The sequence below is a fragment of the Pimephales promelas genome, chromosome 1, assembly GCF_988280905.1.
Source record: "Pimephales promelas chromosome 1, fPimPro1.hap1.1, whole genome shotgun sequence".
Classification (NCBI taxonomy): domain Eukaryota; kingdom Metazoa; phylum Chordata; class Actinopteri; order Cypriniformes; family Leuciscidae; genus Pimephales; species Pimephales promelas.
The window spans coordinates 9,693,770-9,714,635 of record NC_142769.1 but is presented as its reverse complement, the minus strand read 5'-3'; the positions used below and the strand labels follow the sequence as shown (position 1 = coordinate 9,714,635).

At 34.9% G+C, this 20,866-nt stretch overlaps 2 protein-coding genes across 12 annotated transcripts in view; one reads left to right on the top strand and one right to left on the bottom strand.

The window, feature by feature from the left end:
* mpdz (multiple PDZ domain crumbs cell polarity complex component) overlaps positions 1–6,472 on the top strand; it is a 114,480-nt gene extending 108,008 nt beyond the window's left edge. For all 9 annotated transcript variants that reach the window (XM_089125294.1, XM_089125333.1, XM_089125235.1 and 6 more), the window contains 5 exons: positions 1,379–1,501; positions 1,637–1,741; positions 2,169–2,257; positions 4,088–4,211; positions 4,288–6,472. In XM_089125294.1, coding sequence (XP_088981420.1) covers positions 1,379–1,501; positions 1,637–1,741; positions 2,169–2,257; positions 4,088–4,211; positions 4,288–4,434 — 588 coding nt within the window. In that variant the 3' untranslated portion in view covers positions 4,435–6,472. The remainder of the gene's footprint in view (positions 1–1,378; positions 1,502–1,636; positions 1,742–2,168; positions 2,258–4,087; positions 4,212–4,287) is intronic.
* Positions 4,277–20,866, bottom strand: part of LOC120477787 (equilibrative nucleoside transporter 2) — a 29,531-nt gene continuing 12,941 nt past the window's right edge. For 2 of the 3 annotated variants that reach the window (XM_089125400.1, XM_039669635.2), the window contains 3 exons: positions 16,926–17,011; positions 14,367–14,566; positions 7,173–13,164 (listed from right to left, as the gene is read on the bottom strand). In XM_089125400.1, coding sequence (XP_088981526.1) covers positions 13,053–13,164; positions 14,367–14,566; positions 16,926–17,011 — 398 coding nt within the window. In that variant the 3' untranslated portion in view covers positions 7,173–13,052. Of the gene's footprint in view, positions 4,390–7,172; positions 13,165–14,366; positions 14,567–16,925; positions 17,012–20,866 lie in introns of those variants that run through there. The other variant, XM_089125401.1, reaches the window with a different exon arrangement.

The window sequence follows — 20,866 nt, the reverse complement described above, 5'->3', positions numbered from 1 at the left end:
GTTAGGAAAATATGAAATGCGGATGTGCCGTGACCGTCACATTATTACAAAGATTTTTTTAAGAAGCTTTTCCTTGCCTTGTTTTTGAATGAATTAATCAAATAGTGTTAAATACATTTCAGAGAAAGTTTTTCTCAATCTTTTCCATTGGCTAAATAGTATTTTTAATTGATTTATATTTTAATGGAAACAGATAGACATGGTTGTGCATTATTTGCACGGTACAATTTTCTCAGACAATCTGCCATTATCATGATTAGCAATTATATCTAGTTAAAACATTAAAACACAGCATGCCAGAAGAAATGTGTTCAAAAGCATTGCATCCACAACAAATAGGTCTATTTCTATTTATTGAATATATATATATACTGTGTATATATATATAGTTTAAGTGTTTACTCCATTAATGAGAATGGCATATTTAATCTAAATGTTTATATCACAACAAGTAACCATAGTTTAAACCATTCTCTTATTTATTTAAACTGTTATTGTGAATATGGACTGTATTTATGATTTGGACTCATAATGAAGATTTACGCTTTTACTCCATCTGCCGTTAGATTATAGGCTATATGTGCGTCAGTTTCACCAAACAGCCCAGCGCACGTGCTGGCGCGGTCATTTAAGGCATGGATGTTTGCTTCAAGTTATGATAGGTTTGTGAAATTATATTTGTATTATCTTTCTGTAGATGTATAATTTTCTTTAGATTCTCTGTCTAATAGTGAGCAAAAAGACATTTAAAGTTCACCATCTGTGTCGCCAAAACCCATACTCTTCTAAAAGTGTGCCCACGCACGGTCAAGAGCATCCTTACGGTGCGCACTTATTTACGGCAAGTTTATTTTTTATAAATCCTGATATGCGCGTGGAAAAATGCGCGCATATCAGGTGCGCAAGCACTTACTTTTCTCATAATATACATTGCAGCATCACCTCTTTTCTCAGTGTCTTTCTTAGCGTTCTATCAAGGATCAGGGGCCTCATGTATAAACGTTGCGTACGCACAAAATGGCCATAAAAATATGCGTACGCAACGTTTATACATGAGGCCCCTGATCCTTGATAGAACGCTAAGAAAGACACTGAGAAAAGAGGTGATGCTGCAATGTATATTATGAGAAAAGTAAGTGCTTTTTGACTTTGGATGCATGTTAACCTGTTATAGGAGACCTCCAAGACTAAATTAGGAACCATCAAAATAGCATATACAGTATGGGGTACTTTAAAGATTACGAGGGCACATGAATTAAAAAAAATAATATCCATTTTGATTTCATGGTGACTTTAAATAACCCTGCTTTCGGGGTTAAACTTTTGAGGGTTTAGCATGCTTTCTCTGTATAATGATGATGATGTGTGTGTGTCCCAGGGCCCGTCAGACTCTCTGGGCATCAGTATAGCTGGAGGAGTGGGCAGTCCTCTGGGGGACGTGCCTATATTCATCGCCATGATGAACCCCAGCGGCCTCGCAGCACAGACACAGAAACTCTTGGTAAGTGTGACTTGAAGATTATTAGAAAGAAGAAAAAAAAACATTTTATTTTTGTACACCAATACAAAATGCACTGAAGCAGGTGTGTGTATTTGTGAACCCCAGTCTCTCATGTTTATTAACTGTGTGTGTTAGATTGGAGACAGGATTGTGTCTATCTGTGGAAACTTAACCGAGGGAATGTCTCACAATAAAGCTGTTTCACTGCTGAAGAACACGACAGGCATCATACAACTACAGGTACACAATGACACATCACACACCCGTAGTGAATGACCCATAATAGCCCTTGTGAAAAAAAAAGTTAAAAAAGTATCATTATTAAACAAATATTAAACTTTAAATGAATATACTAAAGTGTGAACTAAATATAATGCTTTCTGACCCTTAATTGTACCTAAGTGTGTTAAGAAAGTCATGAAAGTACTCACTTTAAGTACACTTAAGTGGCCTTTTATGTCATTAATAGTATATACCTATATTCTGTAAATGCAGGACTGTTTTTATTCTTTTTAAGATTTAAAGTAGCCTAAACTTTAAGTGCGCATTGTTTACATTTAACCACAAAGGATGATATTAAATAACAGATTTCCAGTGATGGCTTACCAATATTGTGTGTGTGTGTGTTTAGCAAATTGCATTCTCTCATATAAGTGTGTATTTGTAGGTAGTTGCTGGTGATACAACAGTAACTGGACCGTCACCAGAGCAGTCAGCAGGACTCACAGCAAGCAGCATTTTCCATGATGACCTGGGGTTAGTAGACACACACACACGTCAGGTTCAGTATCTTTGCGGGGGCTCTCCATAGACATAATGATTTCTAAACTTTAAAAGCTGTATTTTCTATCCCCTAACCTATCCATTTTTCAAATAAGCATAATTTAGTAGGTTTATTAATCTTTGTAGGGACTTTTTGTCCATATAATGTAGGGTTTACAAGGACACACATACACACGCACACAAAATCACTTCCAGGAAGTAAAATGTAATACTCACCACTAAAAATTGTCTTTGGAGAGTGACTGAAATAAATGGTTCATAATAAGTTGTAAGATAGATAAATCAGAACATTGATGATGACAAAATCATATGTACTTCAGATTTCTTTGAAAATGTGACTGCAAACAGTGCTGTGGAAATGTATTATTTTTGTAAATGTTTCAGATTTTCAACTAAAATAGATTTGTGGTAGATACAGGTTCCTGTAGTTTTGAGTGTTTCACTTCTCCAGAAGAATTCCGTCCCAAATAAATAGACACCTAAACTTCTGAGTTCAATTTAACACCAGACTCTATCTAATGCTACTACAGCCATATCTGAATTCATGGCCAAATCCACTTTTTCACTGCATTGTGTATGAGCATGAATGTGACCTACACTCTTTGACCAAAATATTTGCTTAATAACAGATTTATAAAAGTTAATTAATAAAATATTTTTGCTAATTGAACTAAAATAAAAAGAAATCCTAACTTTTTAGGTCAGTTACATAAAAACGTTGGCTAACTGCTTTTTGGTCAAACTAGTTCTTAAAGGAGTAGTTCACTTTTGAAAAAACTTTTGCTGATAATTTACTCACCCCCATGTCATCCAAGATGTCCATGTCTTTCTTTCCTCAGTCGAAAAGAAATGAAGGTTTTTGATGAAAACATTCCAGGATTTTTCTCCATATAATGGACTTCAATGGGAACCGGATGGTTCAGGTCCAAAAGATAGTGTTAATAACAGTTTCAGATGCAGCTTCAAATGTCTTTAAACGACACCAGACGATGAATAAGGGTCTTATCATGCGAAACGATCGGTTATTTCAAAGCTTATTCCAAAAATGTAACTTTTCTAAGGACAAATGCTAGCCTTTCTCCATTCTGTGAGGCGCGTTTGCAACGTCACGTAGTACGTAATTGCGTTCAAAAGGTCACGGGCGACGTAGCCAGAAGTACAGAGTCAGAGTGTTTACAAGTTGAAGGCATAGGTTGAACGTGAAAACTAACTCAAACACCGTTTACAAAAAAGGAATTAAAAGGTAAAACAACGATGTCAGACGATTTTGATTCTGTACTTCCGGCTACGTCGCCCGTGACCTTTTGAACGTAATTACGTATTACGTGACGTTACAAACGCGCCTCACAGAACAGAGCAAGGCTAGCATTTGTCCTTAGAAAAGTTACATTTTTGGAATAAGCTTTGAAATAACCGATCGTTTCGCATGATAAGACCCTTATTCATCGTCTGGTGTCGTTTAAAGACATTTGAAGCTGCATCTGAAACTGTTATTAACTGTCTTTTGGACCTTGAACCATCCGGTTCCCATTGAAGTCCATTATATGGAGAAAAATCTTGGAATGTTTTCATCAAAAACCTACATTTCTTTTCGACTGAGGAAAGAAAGACATGGACATCTTGGATGACATGGGGGTGAGTAAATTATCAGCAAACGTTTTTCCAAAAGTGAACTAATCCTTTAAGGCACGTTCTTAACATAGAGGCTGTTTATGCAAAATATGCAATCTCTTCAAATGACCATAAAGTTTAGTTTCAAATCTATTATCCATGTAACTTTGCTCTTATCTCTGTTTGGTCCAGTCCTCCGCAGTGTAAGAGCATTAGTTTGGAGCGAGGGCCTGATGGACTGGGCTTCAGTATTGTGGGTGGATTTGGCAGCCCACATGGTGACCTTCCCATCTACGTCAAAACCGTCTTCAGCAAGGTAACTTTCGTAGATAAGGAGCAGATGCCACCATACAGATGCATTGTAGAAGCACTATCTAATGTGTGTGTCTCAGGGAGCCGCGTCAGAGGACGGGCGTCTGAAGCGCGGAGATCAAATCGTCGCTGTTAACGGTCAGAGCTTGGAGGGCGTCACTCACGAAGAGGCCGTCGGTATTCTGAAGAAAACCAAAGGAACTGTTACACTCACTGTGCTGTCATAAACACATACGCACAGGTCGTTTAATAAGTTTGTATTAGGTCCTTTAGTTGTTTTAAACACTGGAATACACACTTGAGTATGAACTGTGCTCACTCATAGCATTGTTTACAGCTAGTTTTTGAAGAAACCAGCAGACTCCCACAATCTGCCATACTATGCTTGGACTTTACATTGCATTTTTGCTTTAAAATGCAGAAAGTACTCACAACTGCATAACCAGATATTATATGCCTGGTTATAATATACTTCTTTGTTTCACGGTTTCTGTTGTTGTGATTGCTAGAAAATGCACAAATCTCTCTTTTCTGTTGCGTTTGTAAACTGGCTACATTGGTTTCCATGCAATTTGCCAAAAATGTACACTATGAAAAACACTAAAGATGCATGTAAAAATAACTCTATTGTAGCTTGTCAAAGACTAGAAAAAATATGAAATGTGAGAGAAATGTAATAATTACCATCCATTTCTTTTCTATCATTTCTATTGTGTTAAGGGTAATTTGACCCATTTTTTTTCCATTCAAAATTAGCTGCAGACAAAATTTTAAAAAGAAAAGAAATTGTAATGACTACATGTAGTGGCTATTGCACAGTGGTGTCTTACATTACATGTACTACTTAGTGTAGTATTTATCTGCCTTATGTCATGTCTGGGGGTACGTTTACGCGACAACAATGTACGAAAACAGAAAAGTCTTCCCTTTTCGTTTTTGAATAGTTCCATGTACAGACGACAACTCTGTCAAAGCGATCCCCGTCCACACAGATCCACAAAATTGACTAAAACTGCTGTATTATGCATGCCAGGCCAGTTGTTGGCGACGTATTTACTTTGTAAAGAAACACGCACCGACTGAACGCATGCGGTCTTCGGTTTAAAAAAACTCGCATTTTTAAAAGTTTGTTTGTAGGCCCCCAAAACGGTATTGTCGTGTAATTGAACAGCCAAAACACATTAAAAGTTTGTTGTTTTTAATTGAAAATGAAAATACCCTTGTGAGGGTAATGTGGGTTTCTCACTTAAAGGGGTCATGAACTGGCTTTTTAAATTTTATTATATTGATTTCTGAGGTTGACTTATGACGTTTGCTTGGTTTTCACATTCAAAAACATCAAAATGAATAAGTAATAGGCTATTTTCTACCCTAGTTTTGAGCCTAGCTGAAAAACGCTCAGTTTTTATGGGCGTCTCGCACTGAAGACTTGGAAGTAAACGCCCACTGCTGTGAGTGGATAACAGTTTTGCACATTATAATGAGTTTCAACTCACCCGTCGATGCACGTGGGGGAAATTGTTTTGAAAACGTCCAATGTTGTAAAATGACAACCGGAATGATTCGCCCATACATGTTCGACCCAGAGTCCGTGTGCTTCATCATTCCTGTCAGATCCAATATAGACGCCACACCACCGTTCTTTACTCTTAATCGGTCTGCAAATCCAGTCTTGTTTACAAACAAGTCTTGTTTGCATGATGTTTTACCTCATCAGCTGGAACGTCATTAAACAAAGTTTATCCATGCAGTCCTATTGGAATCCAGAGGAAGCAAGCAGGCACTGCACAATATTCTGTATTGCTCGGTAGCTCGATCTGGTTTCATCACGAGGTAGGCCTATGTTATTTAGCTATGCGTGTAATGCGAGAATTGGTGGGCGGGGCTAAACCGGCCGTGTTGAAGCAGGCGTTGATCTTCTTCTGCGGGGGTGGTGTTTTATCCTCTTTGACGTCATAGTTCCCCACTTTGAAAAACGAGTCGTCTGCTGAGGCTGGTGTCAAGAAAAGCTTTTATTGGACTAACAAGGACATTTTCAGTTCTGATTCAAAAGATGAGTCGTTAATTTTGCGTAAAGTCTTAAATTTCCAAAGTTCTCATTTATTTCATGTTAGTTTGGCAAGCTACAATAAAGGTCTTCTGACTCTTTGCTGTTTTTTTTTGAGGTGTTGATTTTTCAAATTGCATGGAAACCAATGAAGATCAATTTGACCCAATACAAAAAACAGTAACAACATTTTAAAGGATTTCCAAAACACATTGATGTATCCAAACTTTGCATTCACATTCATCTCATGACCATAAATCAGAAAAATTCACATTTCAAGAAGAAATGAATAGTTTAACCAGTGTTTCACTGAAGATCAAATAGGATACAACAAAAGGTGTAAATGGTCTGCTTATTTTCAACATCAGTTTTGCTAGGAAAATAAGACTATTGATTAATTGCACATTATTCACAATTGTTAATGAGCATAATTTACATGGAAAGGAGGCACTTTCATACTGAATAGAATGTAGACATCTAGTCTATCAGCGGTTTACTAAATCTGTCCCTTTTTTAAGTACATAAGTATGGTAAAAATGTAAGCAATAAGCAATGACGGCAATAAGACGACAGTCCTGAATGCGTGGCAATACTTACACACTTAAAAGAGTTTAATCATTTGAAGAGTTCAGATGCAAAAGCCTCTAAATGCCATTTGAAAGTTTCTTCTTTAATGATGATTTTTATCAAACTTGTATATTTAAGTTCAGTAATTTCACTTAAATAACAATTAATAGGTGATTATCATTGCCATTTAAGTGAAATTACTGAACTTAAATATACAAGTTTGATAAAAATCATCATTAAAGAAGAAAATTTCAAATGGCATTTAGAGGCTTTTGCATCTGAACTCTTCATTTTGACTACATTTATCCTGATCATAAATTCAAACAGTTGAGTAACCATCTTTGTTTCTTAAAAAAAAACATCAGTGCATTCTGGAGTTTTGCCTTCACCTGAGATTTTTGCTGTAGAACAAACTACTGTTATATATTTTGGTATATTGTCATTTTGTTCTGAATCTGATGTAGTATAATGGCTTTCACTACCAATACATGAATAAAAGTGACCTTCAGCACACAAGAGTTTTTTTTGTCGACTCTATTTATCACATAAAAAAATACTACACTATTTTTTAAAAAACAAAGCACGAAAATGGAAACATGTAAAAAAAAAACATAATTTCTTCCATCATAAAGTATATCTGTTCTGAACACCTTTTTCTTCATGAAGTCTTAATTCTACAATGGTCAAACACAATCCCAGAATACTGAAGTCAAAGACACAGTTTACATTCATTTGCTGGTTGTTTAAACATGTTTTGTGGTTGTCAAGATTAAGGTAATGATATTACGATTCTTTGATGTGACGTACAAGTTGCTCTGAACACTGTAAACAAATCATGTGTTCTTAAAGGAATTAAAATGTGAAATCATGTAACAAGGTTATTTAATAAAAAGTACTACTAATCAACAAACTACCCAAAATTAATGACCAGAATGTAACAAATTAAAACATTCTGTTTGTAACATTTGAGTCTGTACAGACACACTGGTTCTATAAAAACCCACACCACTCACATTCAGATGGCAGTTACAGCATTGTGGCATTACATATTGAAAGTTTCACATATTTTCTTTAACATAGCTGAGAGTGAATTTACTACATCAATACATCAAGATCTTGTCCGTCTAAGGCAGTGTTGCTGAGTTCACATAACCTGAACCTAAAAGAGATCTCATCCTCTTGTATAAGAACATAAACATGACCTTAATATTATAAGAGTTTACTGGCCAGTTTCACTTATAGAAAAGTGTACATGGAGGTTACCTTACATTTTACTAGAAGTATACAACTTAGGATGTGGTCGACCTATAGTTTTTAAACATGTTTGACGCCAAGGACCCCCAAATACCATAGGTTTGTAACCCTTTACAGTAAGGTTTCATTTGTTAACTACATTAAATAACACAAACTAACACAATGAACATCACTTTTACTGCATTTATTTGTATTAATCATAAACATTTCTACCAAGTAACATTAACAAAGGTTAATAAATGCTGTAAAAATTATTTATTGGGTATTGTTACTTCATGTTAGTTAATGCATTAACAAATGAGACCTTATTTTAAAGTGTTGCCAATAATTTTGTAAAGACAAATTAAATTGTTTATTATAGTCACTACACTAAATCCAAAGAAATTAAAATATCTAAATAAATTACAATAATATCTTCAGATTATTTACTTTTTACTAACCATATACAGTACATTTTCTACCCACAATTAGTTAGTTCTGTCAATATTATATGTTTTCTCGGTCTTTACATAGCAGACCGTCAAATTGGATAAATATTAGTCTTTTAGTTTTACATCTTTTTCTCTGAAATATTCTGTGGGTCTCTAAATGCCAAATTGAATGCTTGTGGTCTAAAACCAAACACAGAATTATCTGAATTGTTGTCCCTTTTATACTCATGTTTTGCCTGCAGGTCCATAAAGAAAAAAAAATGTTTTAAAAATGTTTGCATTTAAATATCTGTAAATGCATGTTTGAACAGATTACAGGGTTGAAGTTGAAGCACAAATGCACAGTGGAGTCCATAAATTTGAGACTACTGGTGAAATGAAAAATAAAAAATGCAAAAGTGTTCACTATTTTAATATGTTTCCCATTATCAGACTGATCTGGCTGATCCATTTAAGGACTCGGGCACAGAACGTGTGCTGGAACAGAACCTCAAATCAGTTGTCCTTTTTTTGTTGTTCCTAATTTCATTAGCGACCAAGAAAAATTGCATATATATTTGATGCAATACAGTTTAAATTAGATTGCAAAAAAGATTTTCAAATGTGGTCTCAGAGTTTTGACCCCACTGAATATTTCTGTGTGTGTGTGTGTGTGTGTGTGTGTGTATATGAAGAGCTCTTTTCCAAAACGCGATAAACGCCATTTTAAAAAAAAAATGAGTTTGTCGTGTCATTCTGCTGTGGACAGAACCCTTTCACTGACCCATCAACGTTTCATGCCAAATCGCTATATTTCCTTGTTTAAAATGTACTGCAAGATACAGTTTCTTTCCAAACCGCGATAAGCGCCAGCCCTGTTTTTAGCCTAAACGCGATAAGTCCTCAAATTCGATGAGCGTTCCACGCAATCCAGCACGGCGGCACTCTGAACAGAGGTTTATTATGTTCATTCATTCCTCAAAATGAGTCCTATTTTTTTAGCCTACTGATAAGCCATTTGTCTAATCAGTAGGCTAATCACATATATTGATTTTATTAAATGGGAGAGAAACCATATGAGCGTTTTTTAATTGCCTATTCCGCATCTCAATGCATGCATAAAGCTTGCCACAAAAAACCGGCAAAAGTAATGATTATGCATGAAACATTGGAATTGTTTATTAGTGTTTTCTGTCAGTGTCAGCAGCAAAGATAAAGTTGATGATGCTACTCGCCATCTTCGCAGTGAACGCGCATAAGCCTATAGAGAGATACTTCGAATTAGCCTACATACGCAGAGAGTTGCCAATTTATTTTCGCTTTTAATTGTTTTGTTTAAAAGTAGATATTTAAAGATTTCTGTAGCCTAGTTCTCAGGTCTGTGTGAGGCAAGCATCGCGGTGTTTCGGTGTTATAATATATTAGACGCGCTCTCCGGTTCACGTGCGCGCCTCTGTGTCCTAATTATATTGTCTGATATTTGCTGTTTTAATCCAGTCAATTTGTTGATGAAACATTTATTAAAATAAAGATATAATTTATATCAAACGAAATTTACAAGCTTTCTACAAAACAAAACTTAATAAGTCAAAATCATGTCTGACCCACTCCAAATATTTTCCGATATTGGTCGGATATCTTACTCATCTCATGCGGTTCCCTTTTCATAGCCTACTCAACATAGATGAAATAATAAAAATAAGTAACGTAATATTAGTAAACACAAATGTGAAACGTAGCCTATGTTTATTTTATGGTTTTTTTTTTACTTATATTTAAGCGTCTCGCCGCTCCGCTTTGCTCACATGCTATGTATGTAGCCTATGTGTGTGTGCATGTGCTGGAGGGGTGCCCATCCCTTTTTTGAATATCGTTATCATTATTGATCATTTTTAATAATTAGTTTTTTCATGCATATGTTGAAATTGGTAGCCTACTATTTGTTTGAGGTTTGACACTTTACTAAAAATGATACAAAAAAATGGATGGATGTATAGCGTTTTGAAAAAATAAATAAAATTCACTTTTAATTTATCATTAACAATATTGTTGTTTGATTTAATAATCATTATTCAAAATGTTCAGACTGAACCAATAAAACATTTCAACAGGATAATTTGATTATTCACACAATGTGTGGGTCTAGGTAAAAAATGTAGTTTTCCTGAAAACTATTGAAATGGATTTATAGCGTTTTGGAAAAGAGCTCTTCATATATCCCTTCAAGAGTAGTAATCCCTGACTTCCCTTAAATAAGGGAGTATTATTTAAGGGAGTACTTTTCCTTAAATAAAAATAAATACAAATCTTTGTTGTATGATCCATGTGGTGAACTTACAGTTTCCACTAACAACCACTAATTCAACAAATGATTCTGAGAGATTAACGCCCTATATTCCTTTAACATTAGTAAACAACAATACTAGTAACTAAGGCTGGGCAATAGCTAAACATGAACAATATTTTCAATGTTTTTTTTCTTTTTACAAAAGGCTGATTCAGACTTTGCAATTGATTCATCTAAAACTGACATTTTAAACTGATTCACAAAAATCAACAAAATAATTGCATGAATATTTATAATATATCACCCAGCCCTAGCAATTACTGGCACGATTAAAGGGTTAGTTCACCCCAAAATGAAAATTCTGTCAGTTTTTACTCACCCTCATGTTGTTCCAACCCCATAAGACTTTCGTTCATCTTCAGAACACAAATTAAGATATTTTTGATGAAATCCGAGAGCTGGATCACTCCTCCAGGCTTCTTAAGGGATCAAACTGGCCAACCCAAAAGTTATTAAAGACATCGTTAAAATAGTCCGAGTGACTATCAGTGGCTCAAACTTAAGTTTATCAAGCGACGAGAATACTTAACACATAAACAAACAAAATTTTAAACTTTATTCAACTACTCATTCAATCACACGTAGGCTCACTATTGGCGGATGCTGGTCATGTGTGTGATGCGTGTGACTTACAACCTAGAAGTGCTGCACAGTTACACTACTTGAAATCTCACAGCCTACAAGGAACAAAATGAATAGTTGAATAAAGTCACTTTTTATTATTATTATTTATTTATTTATTTTATCCCTTAAAGGTGGAATACCTAAGATTTAGATCCCGCTAGAGGGCGCTACATTCAAAACAACAACACCGGCTTTGCTTGATGACGACGTGGAGAAACGCGGAATGATGGGAACTGTTGTTTTCAACTCCACCGTGGATAAATCAGTCAGACGGGAATCGAAAATTAGTTGTCATGGATGAGGTAAAGTTGCGTTGCGTTTAATGACATGCTTGTTTTTCATTAAACTGAAATAACCGCAAGAAAAGTCAGGTTTAAAAGTAAATTAGTTATCACAGATGTTACTGTACGAGTCACTGGACGAAGCGACTTATTTTTGTCTCAAATCGTTGCTAATGGATCCTGACTTTGCCCTTAGTTTTGCAGTCATTTACAGAAATCAGCTGCTTGAATAACAAAAGCTGATGTTACTAGATTTTTCAGGTGAGATTCTCAATTCATTCAGTTAACGGATGCTTTGAGGTAAAGTTTTCAGACTGCAGACTCAGCAACGATTGTATTTGATTGTACAGTACAATCATAACATAGAACAGACATTATCTTCATTTCATGTCATTAAACATAACAATATTGCTGGCCATACACTGAAGAGAAAGTGCGCGTCCGGTGTTCGATAACGTTACTGTGGAGTTGTCCTAAACGTGGCGCGGCGCTTCTCATCCGGTGTGCGACCCCCTTTACAGCCAACAGTTCACATTCCGAGAATAAATGAAAAGAATAATTGTGCTCCATTCCATAACAAATGCGTGAAACAAGCTGACGTTTGTTGCTTGATAGACGCTAACGCACAACTACCGCATTTGTCCAGGACTACACGTAGTACGAGCGGAAACCGAGGTAAGCGGATATGACGCGATTGACTGGCGACTCCCAGCTCACCCCTGCTCACACGCCCCGTTTTCTTGGTTAAAATATAAATTTTCTCGCGATTTAAACATTGTTTGAAACATTTGGAATATTGTAAGTTATCATCTTAACTAAATATAGAACACTGGCCTTGTGATTTGGGGATATTTTAATGAAAAAATCTTAGGTATTCCACCTTTAAGGAGCCTATGGAGAAGTGATCCAGCTCTCAGATTTAATCAAAAACATCTTAATTCGTGTTCCGAAGATGAACAAAAGTCTTACGAGGCTGGAACATCATGAGGATGAGTTAATTATATTTCTGACAGAATTTTCACTTTGTGGTGAACCATCCCTTTAAATACTATTGTTAGCATGTTGGTTTTCTTAATGGAGGAATAATAGAAAAATGAAATTTTTGGACTGTTCAGTTTGTACCCTTTAGAACAGCATGCCAAATCTCCAAAAGTAATCTCCAAATGCCAAAGTATTTTTTGAGCTGCCAAAAAGAAAACTGTTTTCAGTTTTGTTTCAATTTGCTTTTGTCCACTGTGTGTGAAGAGACTGACGCACAAGCATCAATGGAGACGTCCTGAGAATGGATCGGTTTGAGACCGAGTGTGGTTGTCAGTCAGACCAGGAGGCGCAAAGGGAACGAAAAAGCTGCTCCTAACGACAAGCCCAGAGACAGAAAAAACGTCATTAACGCGCCGGCTGTCTCCGCATCTTTAGGCTCCACAAGCCTCAGAGAGAAAGAAGGAAAAAACATCAGCATGTGAGATCTCAAGGTGGAGAAACATCTATAAATTGCAACTATTACTAGGGTCCATGTAAACGCAGCTCAGTCGGAATGAAAAAAATAAAGTCACATGTAACCACATCAGATTGATTTGGCCAAATTCGATTTAAATTTCATTTGGATTGTAAGCAGTAGTTTAAAATTGTCGTATCGTCTGTGATGTCCTTGCTTTGGACTCTCATCTGCAGTGCCTTGTTTTTGGCACTGGAAGGGGTGTTTTTACTAGTGATGTGACATACAGAAGCTTAAAATGATTGTATTGAGTACACGAAGCTCCGTGCCAAAGAACGTATTGGTTTCAGAGAAACGTGATCAATGAAAAAAGTCATTTTTTTCCAGTTATGTGATTGCAAGTCCATTTACAAAGTTTTATATATATATATAAAATCCTATGGTAATATAAAAACAACTCACAACAGCATACCATTTCTTTTGAGCCAAACTTCCTAGTCAAATTAAAATGATATAGTTGTAGGCTATACATCACTTGTAATGGTATTTTGTATAGCTATGGCCAGACAGCACAACGAACGCCCACAAGCGACTTCACAGTACAGAGACTAGCGACATAGAGTGAGAAAAAGTCGTTGGCGGTGTGAATGGGGCTTGAGGGTATGATTATAATTGTTACATTTAATTTGCCACAATTTAATATGTGAATTATATTATTATTATATTATTATACTTTTAGTGTTGTCAGGCTTTTATTTGTGCTACTTCATGGATAAACCAACAGAGCTGATAAATTTGACCTGCCACAAGATGGCACTGTTTTCAACACTATTGATACTTAGAATCTGGGTTTTGGGAAAAGATTCAGAGATCTAAAAGGCTTCATTTCTCAATCCCTAGATAAGCATCACAGCCCAAACTGATTTTTAAACTTGTGACATATAAACATGGACATCCACTCAATCACATTAGTAAACATTCATATTTACACTAGGTTCAGGTTCATGAAATCCTTTTCATGTAAACAAGGCTAATGATTTCTGAAGGATCATGTGAAAATTCAATAAGTTACAATTTAATTTAAATATATACAAAAGGAAAACAGCTATTTTAATTTGTAATAAAATTCACAATATTAGCCTACTGTATTTTACTGATCCCATTTTTATTTGGAGTTGAAATGCATGTACTCACTGTGGCGCGTATGTCATGGACAGACATACGAAGTATCCGCTGGACACGGAGAAAATTAGCATTATTATGGCAAACACGACATCGTTTGAGAAAAGCACAGGCAGATTGTGTCTCTCCTGCACGTTACACATCATGAGCAGCGGCACGAAGATCAGACGAGACACGACCAGCGCTGGGAAAAAACGGCTCTCTTTAGAGGGCTGCGGGAGAGATGACAGAAGAAAATTTCACGTTTTTGCAATGAAATAATACTCCACCAAGCAGAACATTTCACCACAATAAAACAGATTTTCTTATGGGCTGTGGGAAAATGTTTTGAACCCAAGTTTAACCTTCTGGTTTCATTAAAAAAAAAAAAAAAAAAAAAAATCACAAAAAAATAATACATTCAAGTGATTGTGAAAATACAAAAGTGAATCTAAAATAATATATTGATATATTGATTTTTGTGGAAACAGTTATTTTTTTCCAGGATTCTTTGATGAATAGAATGTTCAGTAAGGCTTTACATTAAAGATTCATCTACATTAGTTCACATGTAACAATGAACAATACTTTTAAAGAATTGGTTATTGTTATTAAGTAATGTTAATTTCAACATTTACTAATTATTTTGGCTTGACAACGCCAAAATACTGACCTACTATAAGCTATAGTATAACAACCACCAAACTCGGGTCAGACCATCAGAGTTCACACTCAGATTCTGTATCTTTTCAACACAGTCTTAACTGTTGAACTTTAAACAGATGATCATAACTACAAAAAGTCTCATAGACTTTCATTGAGTGGGTCAAAACTTGCATACAAAATAGAGAATTTAAGCTCTATCCACCAAGAATCTATTACTAATAAAGCTTAGCAGCCAGCTAGCTTAGGACATGCTAGCAACATGCTAGACTATGCTAACAACATGCTAAAACACACTAGCAATGTGTTAAAATATACTAGCAACATGCTAATTTGTACAATTAACATGTTAAAAATGCTTGCAACATGCTAATTCATGCTAGCAATGTAATAAAACATGCTATAAAAGTGGAAAATAATGTTAGACACACAAGCATGATACATCATGCAAGAAAGCTACCAGACACTTTCAGGCAAGACACTCTCAACAAACTTTACTTTCTAATTCATTATTAAAACCCAAAGTTGTATCTGTTCATAATATTTATTGGACTAGCTAATATGAACTAACAACGAAAAGATAAATAAATACGGTGAACAATGTATTGCTCATTGTTATTATCGTTAACTAATGTTAACTAATGGGACCTTGTTGTAAAGTGTTACCGAAAGTTCACAATAACCGCATTTATTTAAAATAGATCAATCAATGTATCATCAGAATCAGAGTGAGCTTTATTTGCCAAGTATGTTTACACACAAAAGGAATTTGTGTTAAGACCTATTTGGACGGGACTAGTTTGGAGAGGTGGGGTAAAGTAATAATTACCAGAGATTCTCTGTGATTTTAGTCCCGTCCGAATGTGCCATCTCAGTAATCATTACGGACGATGTAAGTAAAGATTACGGCGACTTTTACCTTCAGTAAAAGGGTCAGGAAAAATTACCTCAGGCCAACTAGTAGTGAAATCATCACAGATCCATTGATTTTGTTTGGATTTTTATCATTTTTTCTGTGGAATGAGTATAGTGTTTGGTGAAAAGAATGGCATATTGCCTGTTGTCATAACTTAATGGAATAGTTGATTGCCAATGAAGTAAAGATGAAAATAGTGGAAAAAAGTGAAAAAAACGCCTGGTTTTTTTGCATTAAATTGATGCAAAATCATGTAGAAATGTGTTTTAAGAATTATTTTTTCAGTGTATGTTGTCCGCACATGTGTTCTGTGTATCTGGAATGCATTTATTGAGAACCTACCCAACCCACTAAGGATTTGATGAAAAAAAAAAAATTCACATTTTTCTGATAAAAAATAAAGGGTGCGTACACTAAAATGGCCACAATTTTTTTTCGCGATATTTCCGGCAGAGCAGACCCTCCAATTATTTGTTCTTACTGGGTCAAAGTTAACAGAAAAAACACAAATAAAAAGTATGGCAGACCATGTCAGGTTCAACCCATTTTATAGAGCTTTTGAGACTTTGGCTCCCTGACTATAAACAAGGAGCTGCAACAGAGAATCTCCTTTAGATTTTAAATATTTCTTTCAACAATTATGTTCCCCCATTATTTCAACAAATTTTGAGATTTTATTTATTTTTTCCTTTATTTGTCTTTTTAAATGAAAATAGAAGTGAATATAAAGCAAAGATTTTTTTTCACAGCCTTTTTTGCTCATGTTTGCCAGTAGTGCCAACCATAGTGGAGGATGAGTACATCCAAGTATTTATAGATGTATATCATATCTGTATCAAAGAGCCATTAACTTTCATTCAGGACAGGTATACAAACATTTAACGGAAAACACATACTCACATCCAACTGCTTGAGAACAGCTTGTGTGTATTTTTTATCTTCGGTTCTCTTATGAATCACCCAAATGTGTTCATGGAGGGATTAAGTAAAGAATGATAAAATAATTCACTCACCCACTTCAATATTATCGTGCAAGTTCTTCCAAAAAAGTCCATCAGGTTAAAAAAGAGGAAACAACAAACAGGAATGAAGTATCGTTCTGAGAGAAAGAGGTAGAGAAACAAAAAGCATCCTTATATGTGTGAATCTGTAATAAGAGAGACATTGTGTAGTGTGAAAGTACATTTTAAGTCACCTTTACTTGACCATATATCGCTTTTCAGTACAGATTATTTCAAAGCAGCTTGAATTTAATTCTGAAAAAGCAGCTCTAAAACAACAATAGTAAACAGTCATTCAGTTGAAATCTACGTCGACCGGGACGAGACATGTTCAGTTCACTTAGTTTTGTCGTGGCCACGAGATCATTATGTCAAAGTAACAACATCCTTGTGTTGAGGCCACACTATGTGAAGTCATGGCCTTGAGATTAATTCTATGTTGAGGGAATTACATACTTTACTCATATTAATTCAGTTCAGCAATGATTGTTCATTTTATTAATTATGCACGGAGTACAATTAATCTCAAATATTAAAGGAATAGTTCACCCAAAAATAAAAAGAATGGATGTGCTTTTTGTAGCTATCATCGTTCATGAAAACAAACAGCTTACTATTGGAAATATTTATAGACCTCCCTCTGCTCCCACTGATTCCATAAATGATATCTTGGCTGCTATAAATTCTCTTGACAGACACAATGAACTGATCATACTTTGTGACTTTAATAATAACTGGTTTAATCGGTCTTCCTCGGGTGATAAGCAGTGTAAGCCTTACTCAGTTAATTAAAGAACCCATGAGAGTTGATGGCCGTTCTTCTACCTTGCTTGTCTGGATCCTTGTTTCCAACCCGGATAGGATTATCAAATCGGGTGCTTTATCACACAGCTTTAGTGACCATTCTATAATATACTGCATCTGGAAAATTAAAATACAGAGTTCCCCCTAAAAATATATCACAATATGGCAATGTAAAAATATTAATGTTGATTATGACATACGTGATCTATTAGATGGGACAGGCTTCAACTAATTCCACTTCCTCCATACTGAAGTAAAAACCGTAATTGATAAACATGCTCCTGTGAGAACAATTAAAAGTCAAAAGTAGGCATTTACCATGAATAAATTCTAATTTACTTCAACTATTCAAACAAAGGGATAAAGCTTGGGTTAAATATCGCTTCTCAAAAGATGCTTCGGATGGGACAATATACAGACAGTTAAGGAATACATGTAAAACTGAAACTAGGAATGCCAAATCTAATCTGTGATTTCAATAACCCTAGGCACTACTGGAAACACTTAAATAACATTCTTAACTTTTGTGAAACAAATATGCAACAATAATGACATTTTATCTGATCCTTTGCATATAGCTCATGCCTTTAAGCATTATTTTTCATCTTTATGTAGTTCAAAATCTGTTTGCTCAGATGGTTTGGCATGGTGGTCTTATTCTTCCATGCCTGCTGGCTCTTTTTCACTTAAAAAAAGATCATGCCTACCGATGTCTTTTATGTATTACAGGATCTTAAACTTAACTTCCAGATCATCTGGTCCTGCGCTGCACTTTAATTTATTAATTTATCAAAATTACAGCTCACATATTGATATTTCCTCTTGCAAATCTTTTTAATCTATCATTAACTACCTGTACTGTGCCACGAATTTGGAAAGCTGCCCCTTTTTAAGGTGGAGACCAATCTGATGTGAATAATTATTGCCTGATTTCTATCATTTGTGCAGTTGCTAAAAAAATTGAGAAATTAATTTATCAACAACTAACATTACATTAATAATTATAACATTATCTCCACATCAGTCTGGCTTTAGATCCAATTTCTCTCTTAAAATTTTTGAAAATGGTCATTTCGTTGGAGCTGCTTTCATTGATCTCTCAAAGGCCTTTGATATGGTTGACCATTACCTTCTACTGGATAAGCTTTACTCTATTGATTTGAATAAACATGCTGTGCTCTGGTTCAACTGCTATTTGCATATGACGTCAGTGTGTTGTTTACCAAGGATTCCAGTCAGATTATTTAATTGTTGATAAAGGTGTTCCCCAAGGCTCAACTTTAGGCCCCTTACTTTTCTTGATCTTTATCAATGACCTGGCACAAGTTTGTTCTCATTGTGAATTAGAGCTTTATGCTGATTACACTGTCATCTATACCTCTGACCGGGATTTGCTGCAAGTTCAAAGAACTCTTCAATCTGACTTTGATAGAAGTACAACAGTGGCTGAACATCAACATGATTGTTGATTGTGTTTTCCACAATACAAAAATCGCTGTTGTGCTTCCTGTTTTGAACATTGCTTCCTGACATTATCTTTAAGATACACATTGATAATATCATTAGGATATGTATGTATATAGTATATGGATGTCTTAACACTCTGTATAGATCAATCAATTGTTTTTCAACTCGTCTGGTAATACCAATTATTGATTATGCAGACATAGTTTAGTTTATACTAACACCTTTGAGTCCAATCTCAGACCCCTTAATGTTGTATTCAATTCCCTTTGCAGATTTATATTGAACTGTCCATTTAAAACTCATCATTGTCTTATGTATGGCTCATTAAACTGGTTGCAGTCTAAACAACGAAGGGATTACCACTAGATTCTGTTTATCTTTAAATGTGTTCCAATTGTCCTGCATACCTTAAACAGCATTTAATACCTTAAGTTAATGCTCAACACATTCACTTATAGACCTCCAATGTCCAACTTTTTTTACAGTACCAAGGTTATTTTCTGTAATGGGTAGGGAAGTATTTCAATATAAGGCCCCTCAAGTGGACTGGAATAACCTTCCTCTTTTATTGAGGTCTTTTTCCACATTTGGTTTATTCAAATCGTTACTTTTATTTTACATGTTCTTGTAATTAGGGACACCAATGGTATTACATTCCATATACTACTATGTTTTCTACATAAATAATTTATGTATACATGTTTTCTTCATCTTGACTTTCTTTGGACATTTCAATGAGAGATATGACAATATGCAACATGCAGGATAACGTCACAAGGCATATTGATAAATGACCCATTAGTTCTTTAATGCATTTGGCTGATTATTTGCCAATATACTTTAATATGCATGCTATGTTAATTGTGGGGGCACTGTAAAAATGTTACTCCTATTAAATAAAAAAAAAATGTGGTAACAATATTACACACTATTTTTGAGTAGTTAAGGCTTGATTTCTTTCATGGAATCTACTTGAATAAATCATGTAAAATCCCCTTAATTATTAAGCCTATGATGCAATGAATTTAATATTTTTAGTGAAATGTACTTTTTTTATTTTAAGTTTATGCTCAAAGGTGTGTGAATTAGAATGGAAATAACAAGAGTTATATTGCATTATTAAAAGACTGTATACCTAGCACAGCACATAACCAAACTTGTTACTGCATAGCATTATAACAAGGCTTATGCTCAACGAACAAAGCAACATGCTTCAGAATACCAATACGCACATGCTTTATTCACAACCTTACTATAAGCCCTCTCTTCTGCACAATGGTAACGTCAAAACTTCAACATAATAGAAACTCTTTCAAATGTCAAACATAACTGAACATTAAACATTACCAGATGTTTCCCTTTACTCAAAAACACATAAAAAACACTAAATTTCAATATGTCCTCTCCATTACCAGCCACGTGCAAAGCATGCAGGGATCTAACAATGGTGACAATCTCTAAACGAAACGCATAATTGAGCTAATTCTCTTAAAATAAATTGGTAACCCTTTTTCCTTCATTTTATTGTGTTTCCTTAAAAAAAAAAATAGGAAAATGTATCTTTGTTTTATTAGTGAAATCTTCTCAGTATTTTCTATACAACACTGAACCACAATTTTCTTAATAAAATATACACAATATATTTCTAATTATCACCTTCAAAATAAATTCAATCCAATATA